This window comes from Boleophthalmus pectinirostris, unplaced genomic scaffold (assembly GCF_026225935.1).
Source record: "Boleophthalmus pectinirostris isolate CB_2022bp ecotype Guang Dong unplaced genomic scaffold, ASM2622593v1 HiC_scaffold_22, whole genome shotgun sequence".
Lineage (NCBI taxonomy): Eukaryota > Metazoa > Chordata > Actinopteri > Gobiiformes > Gobiidae > Boleophthalmus > Boleophthalmus pectinirostris.
Window position 1 is genome coordinate 39,573,944 of NW_026571190.1, and position 10,000 is coordinate 39,583,943.

The window sequence follows — 10,000 nt, forward strand, 5'->3', positions numbered from 1 at the left end:
GACTGGACCAGGACTGAACCAGGACTAAACCAAGACTGGACCAGGACTGAACCAGGACTAAACCAAGACTGGAACCAGGACTGAACCAGGACTAAACCAAGACTGGACCAGACTGAACCAGACTAAAAACCAGGACTGAACCAGGACTAAACCAAGACTGGACCAAGACTGAACCAGGACTAAACCAAGACTGGACCAGGACTGAACCAGGACTAAACCAAGACTGGACCAGGACTGAACCAGGACTAAACCAAGACTGGACCAGGACTGAACCAGGACTAAACCAAGACTGGACCAGGACTGAACCAGGACTGGCCATACCAGCTTGTTATAAAGCCTGATCCCATCAGATCTCAGACGCTCAGAGGTCTGGTCTGGTCTGGTCTGGTCTGGACTTGGATGGAGACACTGGGAAAATCAGGAGCCACAGGAGGCGTCAGTGGTAAAAACTGTCATTGTGTCCTTAGGCAAGACACTTCACCCTCATTGCCTAGTATGAAAGTGGTGTGTGTGTGAGTGTTGGTGGTGGTCGGAGGGGTCAGTGGTGCAGATTGACAGCCTCACCTCCGTCAGTCTGCCCCAGGGCAGCTGTGACTACAATAGTGTCCATCACCAGGTCTGGAGTGAATGAATAATGTTCTGTAAAGCGTCTCTGAGAGTCCAAAAAGAGACTGAGACAACTGATATTATGTTATTATTATTATTATTATTATTATTATTATTATTATTATTATTATTATTATTATTATGTTATTATTATGTTTTAAACTTTATATGACTTAACTAATGTAAAACAGTATTATTATTATTATTATATTATTATTACTGATTATTATATTTCTGACTTTATATAAACAGGACTATAAAACTATTATTATTATTATTATTATTATTATTATTATTATTATTATTATTAAATGGACTAAAACAGGACTAAAAACTAACAGGACTAAACTAAACAAACTAAAACAGGGGACTAAAACACTAAACGGACTAAACTGGGTCTAAAACAGGACTAAACCTGGACTAAAACAGGACTAAACTGGGTCTAAAACAGGACTAAACCTGGACTAAAACAGGACTAAAACAAGACTAAACTAGGTCTAAAATAAAACTAAAATTAAACGAAACCAAGACTAAACCAGAACTGAACCAGGGTTAAACTAGAACCAAACCAGGGCTAAAACAAAACAAAACTAGGTCTAAAACAGGACTAAAAAAGGATTAAAACAAAACTAAACCAGGACTAAACCCAAATATTGACCCAATAACGCAGTCATCTTCAATCTCTTTATTTCTAGATCTTTCTGTTTTCTATGAATGAACCGCGTGTGTTTTATTGTGAAGGTTCTGTGTCTCTGTGGCTCTGTATGTCTGCGGCTCTGCGGCTCTGTGGCTCCCCCTGGCGGTGTCCGTGGCGCAGCGCTGTTCCCGTCCAGACTCGGCTCAGCCATCAGGCAACCAGGACTAAAACAAAACTGAACCAAAGACTAAACCAGGACTAAAACAAGACTAAACTAAAACTAAACTAGGTCCAAACCAGGACTAAAACAAAACTGAACCAAAGACTAAATCAAGACTAAACCAGGACTAAAACAAGACTAAACTAAAACTAAACTAGGTCCAAACCAGGACTAAAACAAAACTGAACCAAAGACTAAACCAAGACTAAACCAGGACTAAAACAAGACTAAACTAAAACTAAACTAGGTCCAAACCAGGACTAAAACAAAACTGAACCAAAGACTAAACCAGGATTAAAACAAGACTAAACCAGGACTAAAACAAGACTAAACTAAAACTAAACCAGGACTAAAACAAGACTAAAACAAAACTAAACTAGATCTAAACCAGGACTAAACTAGATCTAAACCAGGACTAAACTAGGGCTAACACTGGACTATAACAGGACTAAGCCAGGACTAAAACAGGACTAAACTAGGTCTAAACCAGGTCTAAACTAGGTCTAAACCAGGACTAAAACAAAACTAAACCAAGACTAAACCAAGACTAAACCAGGACTAAAACAAGACTAAACCAGGAACTAAAAACTAAACCAGGACTAAAAGGACTAAACAGGACTAAACCAGGACTAACACTAAACAGGACTAAACTAAACCAGACTAAAACTAAAGACTAAACTAAAACTAAAACAGGACTAAAACAAGACTAAACCAAGACTAAACCAGGACTAAAACAAGACTAAACTAAAATTAAACTAGATCTAAACCTGGACTAAACTAGGTCTAAACTAGGGCTAACACTGGACTATAACAGGACTAAGCCAGGACTAAAACAGGACTAAACTAGGTCTAAACCAGTTCTAAACCAGGATTAAACCAGGACTAACCTAGGTCTATACCAGGACTAAACTAAAACTAAACCAGGACTAAAGCAGGACTAAAACAAAACTAAACTAGATCTAAACCAGGACTAAACTAGGGGCTAACACTGGACTATAACAGGACTAAGCCAGGACTAAAACAGGACTAAACTAGGTCTAAACCAGATCTAAACCAGGACTAAACCAGGTCTAAACCAGGACTAAACCAGGACTAAAACAGGACTAAACCAGGTCTAAACCAACCAGGACTAAACCAGGACTAAACCAGGTCTAAACCAGGACTAAACCAGGACTAAACCAGGTCTAAACCAGGACTAAACCAGGACTAAACTAAAAGTAAACTAGGTCTAAACCAGGACTAAAACGAGACTAAACTAGGACTAAACCAAAACTAAAATAAAACTAGGATTATAACACAACTAAACCCAAATATTGACCCAATAAGCCAGTCTTCACTTCGATCTTTATTTCTAGATCTTTCTGTTTTCTATCAATGAACCGCGTGTGTTTTATTGTGAAGGTTCTGTGTCTCTGTGGCTCTGTATGTCTGCGGCTCTGCGGCTCTGCGGCTCCCCCTGGCGGTGTCCGTGGCGCAGCGCTGTTCCCGTCCTCCCCGTCCAGACTCGGCTCAGCCATTTCCCCGCGACGCACCGGCGCAGGACCAGCAGCTGCAGCGGGCTTCGGTGATCTACACGCCCGGCGGAGGAGCACTGCGCCGCGGCCTCCTCCTCCTCCTCCACGTCCTCGCTCCAGGACCGGCCCCGAGCTCCGTCCGTGTCCGAGCCCCGCGTCCTTCCCCGCTCTCCGTGCCCGTGTTTCCGCAGCGTTTCTCGGGCGATGTGCGGCGGCGGTGGGGGCGCCCGCTCGGTGGATGTGTAGCGGATTTAGCTGCGGCACCGTCGGCTTGGTGTGATCAGGTAAACCGCTCTTCTAATTGGTTTATTGCGGCGCAGGGAGCAAGCGGCTTTGGGTGAGCTGATCCGCGGGGCTCTGGGGGCGGTCGGGCCCGGTCGCGGTGCACCGTGGGCCGGCCTGCTGTGTCGCGGTGCGCCGGTAGCATCCATCCAGCCTGGTGGTGGTGGTGGTGTTTTTTTTTTTTTTTTTTTTTTTTTTTTTTCTCGGGGGGAGGCGGGGGTTATATAAGCGAGCGCAGAGGACAGGGCGCACCGAGCGGCTGTCCTCTACATCTGTCCCCGCGGGGATCCACAGCTCCGGGGGCCGAACCACCGGGGCTCAAACGGCGTCATGAAGCGGGAGGAGGGGGGGGGACAAACGGCGGGACTAAAGCGGGGCTGAAGCGGGATAAAAGCAGGACTGTCCCCGGCCGCAGGCGACAGGTGCAGCGACAGCGGAGCCGAGTAGCAGCCAGGCTAAACCTACAGGCTACACGGGCCGGGCCGGACCAGACCAGGGCCAGACCAGGGCCAGACCAGGGCCAGACCAGGGCCAGACCAGACCAGGGCCAGACCAGGCCAGCCAGACCAGGGCCAGACCAGGGCCAGACCAGGGCCAGAGCGGGACTAAACCAGGACTAAAACAGGAATAAAACATTACTAAATCTATAGGCTACATGTAACACGGGCCAGACCAGATCAGGGTCAGACCAGGACTAAAGCAGGACTATACCAGAACTAAACCAGGACTAAACCAGGACTTAAACCAGGACTAAACCAGGACTAAAGCAGGACTATACCAGGACTAAAACAGGTCTAAAGCAGGACTAAAACAGGACTATACCAGGACTAAAACAGGACTAAAACAGGACTAAAACAGGACTATACCAGGACTAAAACAGGACTAAACAGGACTAAAGCAGGACTAAAACAGGACTATACCAGGACTAAAACAGGACTAAAGCAGGACTAAAACAGGTCTAAAAGCAGGCAGGACTAAAACAGGACTACTAAAACAGGACTATACCAGGACTAAAACAGGACTAAAGCAGGACTAAAGCAGGACTAAAACAGGACTATACCAGGACTAAAACAGGTCTAAAGCAGGACTAAAACAGGACTATACCAGGACTAAACCAGGACTAAACCAGGACTAAAACAGGTCTAAAGCAGGACTAAAACAGGACTATACCAGGACTAAACCAGGACTAAAACAGGTCTAAAGCAGGACTAAAACAGGACTATACCAGGACTAAAACAGGTCTAAAGCAGGACTAAAACAGGACTATACCAGGACTAAAACAGGACTAAAATCAGGAATAAAACAGGAATAAATCAGGAATAAAACAAGACTAAACCTATAGGCTACATGTAACATGGGCCAGACCAGATCAGGGCCAGAGCAGGACTAAACCAGGACTAAACCAGTACTAAGACAGGACTAAAACAGGAATAAACCAGGAATAAAAGAGAACTAAGACAGGGCCAAAGCGGGACTAAGCCAGGACTAAATCAAAATTATACCAGGGCTAAAGCAGAACTAAAGACATAGGCTACATGTAACATGGGCCAGACCAGACCAGGGCCAGAGCAGGACTAAAGCAGGACTATACTAGGACTAAACCAGGACTAAACAGACTAGGACTAGGACACTACAGGCTAACATGACTACAGGACCAGGACTAACAGGACTAAACCAGGACTAGGACTACCAGACTAAACAGGACTAAACCAGGACTAAAAAGACTAGGACTAAACTACCAGGACTAAACCAGGACTAAACCAGGACTAAACTAGGACTACACCAGGACTAAAGCAGGACTACACCAGGACTAAACCAGGACTAAAACTACACCAAGACTAAAGCAGGACTAAACCAGGACTAAACCAGGACCAGGAGCAGCAAAACAAATGACATTTACTTTGGAGTTTTTAAGTCCTGGTTGAGAACTGGTCTAGCTGGACCCTTTAACCAGGACTAAATAACGAGGGAAACGGAGCAGGGACTAAACCAAGACTAAACCAGAACTTCTCCAGATCTGGTCTTGGTCCTGGAGGCTCTGGAGGACCTGTTGTTCTCGTTGCGTGTTGTGCCTCTGCGTTGGTCTTATCAGGGCCAGTCCTTTATCTCTCCCTCACAAACCTATAGGCTACATATAAGACCTGGGATAGACCTGTCCAGGACTAAACCAGGACTAAACCAGGACTAAACCAGGACTAAACCAGACTCAATTCAAAATATGTAACAATTGTTTTAAATTTTCATTATTGGCACTGTTCACAATTGTTCATCATTCTGTTTCTAGCGAACCAGGAATAGAGAGTCTGAACAGGGACCAAACCAGGTCTAAACCAGGTCTAAACCAGGTCTAAACCAGGTCTAAACCAGGTCTAAACTAAGACTAAACCATGACTAAATAAGGGCTGTCCTAAGTTACAGATTGAATAATGGAAAGGAAAAACAAGTTGTGGAAAACCAAAAGTAAACCAGGACTTAACCAAGACTAAAACCAAGTCTAAACCAGAATTGAACCAGGACTAAACCAGGACTAAACCAGGACTAAACCAGGACTAAACCAGGACTAAACCAGGACTAAACCAGGACTGTCCCAGGTTACACACAAAACAGTGTTTGTCTTATCAGGGCCAGTTGTTTATCTCTCCCTCACAGACGTTTGTCACACTCAAAAAAGTACAACTACTGCTGCTGCTACTACTACTACTACTACTACTACTGCTACTGCTACTACTGCTATTACTACTACAGATGTTACTACTACTACTACTACTACTACTACTACTTCTGCAGTGCAACAGCGAAGGGAAGTACAAGTTGATAATCTAGTTGATAGTGTCATTTCCTCATCAACAGAGCTGGAGTTGTGTTGTTGTTGTTGTTGTTGCCTGCAGAAAACACTCTGCTCCACCTTGTGATGTCATCATGTGGTAACACAGGAAGTGCTCCACTGTGTTTTTAAACTCCGCGCACCTTCACTAGAATCTAGAAAACGAAAAAAAAAAAAAAAAAATCAGACCTGGAATTGTCAATTTTTACTGAACTAAATGAAATATTGATCTGAAAACTTGAAAACTACCACTTCATGACATCACAAGGTGGAACTGAGCATTTTGAGATTTGGAGATGTGGACAGACTAATAATAAAGAGTTACTAAAACGCGTGCGAATGAACAAAACACAACTCCAGGTCTGTTTTTGAGGCGGAACGAGGGAATCCATTTTGTGTAATAAGCAAATTTTTTTCATTTTTTTCCGACTTTACGATTGTGTTTAGATTTTCAATTTTCAAATTTAATAATAAGATTCTGTTCAAACGTCACATTTATTTTAAACATGTACAGAACAACTGACGAAAAGACTGAAATCTGAACTGAAAAACTTATACGGGAGAGATTTTGTTGCTTGTGGAGGAAAGCAAAAGCGACAAGAACAGCAAAGAACTACATAGACCATGATCCTTTGCTCCTTTTCAGCTCAATTTACACAATGAAATCACTTATGAAGCACTTTTAAATCTTAACTCTTTGGTTTAGGACAGAACCAAAGGCTTGTCAAGGCTGGAAAAAGTAGTATATTCACACTTTTGTTCGCTTTCACACAATATCGGACTAAATATCGTATCGAAAAATGCGGATATCGTTAAATCCCAAAATGATAGTGCTTAAAAAAATGGCGATTTTGTGATTTAATTGTGTCCGTTCAGAATCGAGCGGTGATTTTGATTTCACTGTGACTAATCTACTACGACATTATTACGTTTAAAGGTGCATTGTGTTGTTGCTTTGTCTGGAATGTTCCGCAGTGTGGCTTTAAACCTTCATATCTTCACGGAGGCCGAACCAGACCGAGTTACAGGTCAGATCTGTGCAGAGGCGAGGGTGTTTCTAGGTGTTTTTGAGCTGTAAATCCACCTGTGATTGAATAAACGTAGAGTAGAGCTGTTTAAAGTCCCACTGTGGAACATTTCAGGCAGAGGAATGACGTATCCATGGAAACAGAAGGTGACGGACCATCAAACGAAAAGTTACACAGTGCATACATACAGTTTTTATTTTTTAGTCCTGATTTAGTCCTGGTTTAGTCCTGGTTTATCTGGACCCTTTAACTAACCAGGAGTAAATAAGGAAGGAATCTGGAATGGACTAAAACAGGACTAAACCAGGATTAAAGTAGAACTAAACCAGGACTAAACCAGGACTAAAGCAGGACTAAACTAGAAGTAAACCAGGTCTAAACCAGCACTAATCCAGGACTAAACTAGGACTAAATCAGGTTTAAACTAGGACTAAACCAAGACTAAACCGGTACTAAACTAGAACTAAACCAGAACTAAACTAGGACTAAACTAGACCTAAACCAAGACTAAACCAAGATTAAACCAGGACTAAACCGGGACTAAACCAGGACTAAAGCAGGACTAAACAAGGACTAAACCAGGACTGAACCAGGACTAAAGCAGGACTAAACAAGGAATAAACAAGGACTAAACCAGGACTAAATTAGAATTAAACCAGGACTAAACTAGGACTAAAACCAGAAATAAACCAGGATTAAACCAGGTCTAAACTAGAACTAAACTCGGACTAAACCAGGACTAAAACAAGTCTAAACCAGGACTAAACCAGGACTAAACCAGCACTAAAACAAGTATATAAACCAGGACTAAACCAGCACTAAAACAAGTATAAACAAGGACTAATCTAGGTCTGAACTAGGACTAAACTTGGACTAAACCAAGTCTAAACAAGTCTAAACCAGGACTAAACCAGGACTAAACCAGGTCAACACTGACAGATTAATTGACTGCTTCTTGTTTTTTCCGTCTGTAGGTTTTGAGGAAATACAAATATCGTCTCTGCAAAATTCTCAAAATCCGTTTTTATTTAAGTCCAGTTCTGTAAATCTGTGTGAAATATTTTTAAACGGACTCTTCAGAATTTATCGTTTTTTGTGATACTGAAATGGACTTTTGTGAGGTTTAAGTCGTCAAAATGCTCTGTTCCACCTTGTGATGTCATGGATCAATCTGAATGAACGCAGTTAGTAAATGTTTGAACTTTTATGATCGTGTTTCTTCTTCTAGTTTTGAGATTGTCCCATTTTTAAGTTTTTAGAAGCTGAAGATCCTCTGCTCCTGTCTGCTCCTGTCTGCTCCTGTCTGCCCCTGTCTGCCCCTCTCTGTCCCTGTCTTGCCCCTGTCTGCTCCTCCGTCTCCTGCTCCTGTCGTACCCCTGTCCTGCTCCTCTGTCTCTTTGTCGTCTTGCTCCTGTATGCCCCTGTCATGCCCCTGTCTCTTGCCCCTGTCATGCCCCTGTCTCTTGCCCCTGTCTTATCCCTGTCTTGCCCCTGTCCGCTCCACTCTCTCTTGCCCCTGCCTTACACCTGTCTCCTCCTCTGTCTCTCCCCCTGTCTCTCCTCTGTCTTGCCCCTGTCTCTTGCCCCTGTCTTACCCCTGTCTACTCCTCTGTCTCTTGCCCCTTGCCCTGTCTACCCTGTCTCCTGTCTCCTCTGTCTCTTACCCCTGCCTCTTACCCCTGTCTTACCCCCTGTCTTCTCTGTCTCTTACTTTTCTCTCTTGTCTTACTACCCCTGTCTTCTCTTTCTTCTCTTTCTCTCTGCTCTTTACCCCCCTTCTCTTTTCTTCTTCCCGTCTTCTCTCTCTTTTCTCTCTTACCCCGTCTTCTCTTTTCTCTCTTACCCCTGTCTTACTCCTGTCTTCTCTTTTCTCTTTTCTCTTCTTCCCCTGTCTTCTCTTTTCTCTCTTACCCCCGTCTTCTCTTTTCTCTCTTACCCCTGTCTTACTTACCCTGTCTTCTCTTTTCTCTCTTACCCCTGTCTTACCCCTCGTCTTCTCTTTTCTCTCTTACCCTGTCTTCTCTTTTCTCTCTTACCCCTGTCTTACTCCTTCTTCTCTCTTCTTTTCTCTTCTTACCCGTCTTCTCTTTTCTCTCTTACCTCTTCTCTTTTCTCTCTTACCCCCGTCTTCTCTTTTCTCTCTTACCCCTGTCTTCTCTTTTCTCTCTTGCCCCTGTCTTCTCTTTTCTCTCTTACCCCCGTCTTCTCTTTTCTCTCTTACTCCTGTCTTCTCTTTTCTCTCTTCCCCCGTCTTCTCTTTTCTCTCTTACCCCTGTCTTACCCCTGTCTTCTCTTTTCTCTCTTCCCTGTCTTCTCTTTTCTCTCTTACCCCTGTCTTACTCCTGTCTCTACCCTTGTCTCTTTTCTCTCTTACCCCTGTCTTACTCCTGTCTTACCCCTGTCTCTCCCTGTCTTACTCCTGTCTTACCCCTGTCTCTCCCTTGTCTCTTCCCTGTCTCTTACCCCTGTCTCTTGCCCCCTGTCTCTCTCTCGTGTATAATCGTGTGAATACTCGAGTAGTCGTGTGTTTTCCTGCGCGTCTTGAACTCAGCGCGGCTCAGAATCACGAGGACGTGTCGGATTTCGAACACAACACGAGTCTAAATATAAACCTCAGGGGAAACTCACCTCTGGACCCGACCTCAGCTCAAACTAAAACCAAAACTATTTATTTGTACTTTTGTTTACGCGCAGGAGCCTCGAGTATCCGAAAGTACGAGTAACGTTACTTCAAAGTACTTTTACACGAGTACAAGTACAAAGTAATCGTCCAAGAAATGAAGTAAGAGTAAAAAAGTGTTTGGGTAAAGTACTCCTCGTGCTTTTCTCTTTGGAGATGGTTTCGCTTCGTCTGGAATGTTCCGCAGTATGGCTTTAATCCTTTCTGTC

The 10,000-nt window shown here is 43.7% G+C and overlaps 2 protein-coding genes across 4 annotated transcripts in view; one reads left to right on the top strand and one right to left on the bottom strand.

Moving 5' to 3' along the window:
- LOC110153623 (3-oxo-5-alpha-steroid 4-dehydrogenase 2-like) overlaps positions 1 to 1,454 on the bottom strand; it is a 16,877-nt gene extending 15,423 nt beyond the window's left edge. Inside the window, exon 1 of the mRNA XM_055158512.1 lies at positions 1,327 to 1,454. Within this exon, the coding sequence (XP_055014487.1) occupies positions 1,327 to 1,454 (128 nt within the window). The remainder of the gene's footprint in view (positions 1 to 1,326) is intronic.
- Positions 1,455 to 2,850: 1,396 nt separating this feature from the next.
- The window catches only part of LOC110162537 (CSC1-like protein 2), a 64,547-nt gene continuing 57,397 nt past the window's right edge, over positions 2,851 to 10,000 (top strand). For all 3 annotated transcript variants that reach the window (XR_008632828.1, XM_055158162.1, XM_055158163.1), the window contains exon 1: positions 2,851 to 3,261. The gene's annotated coding sequence lies outside the window, so the exon portion shown is untranslated. The remainder of the gene's footprint in view (positions 3,262 to 10,000) is intronic.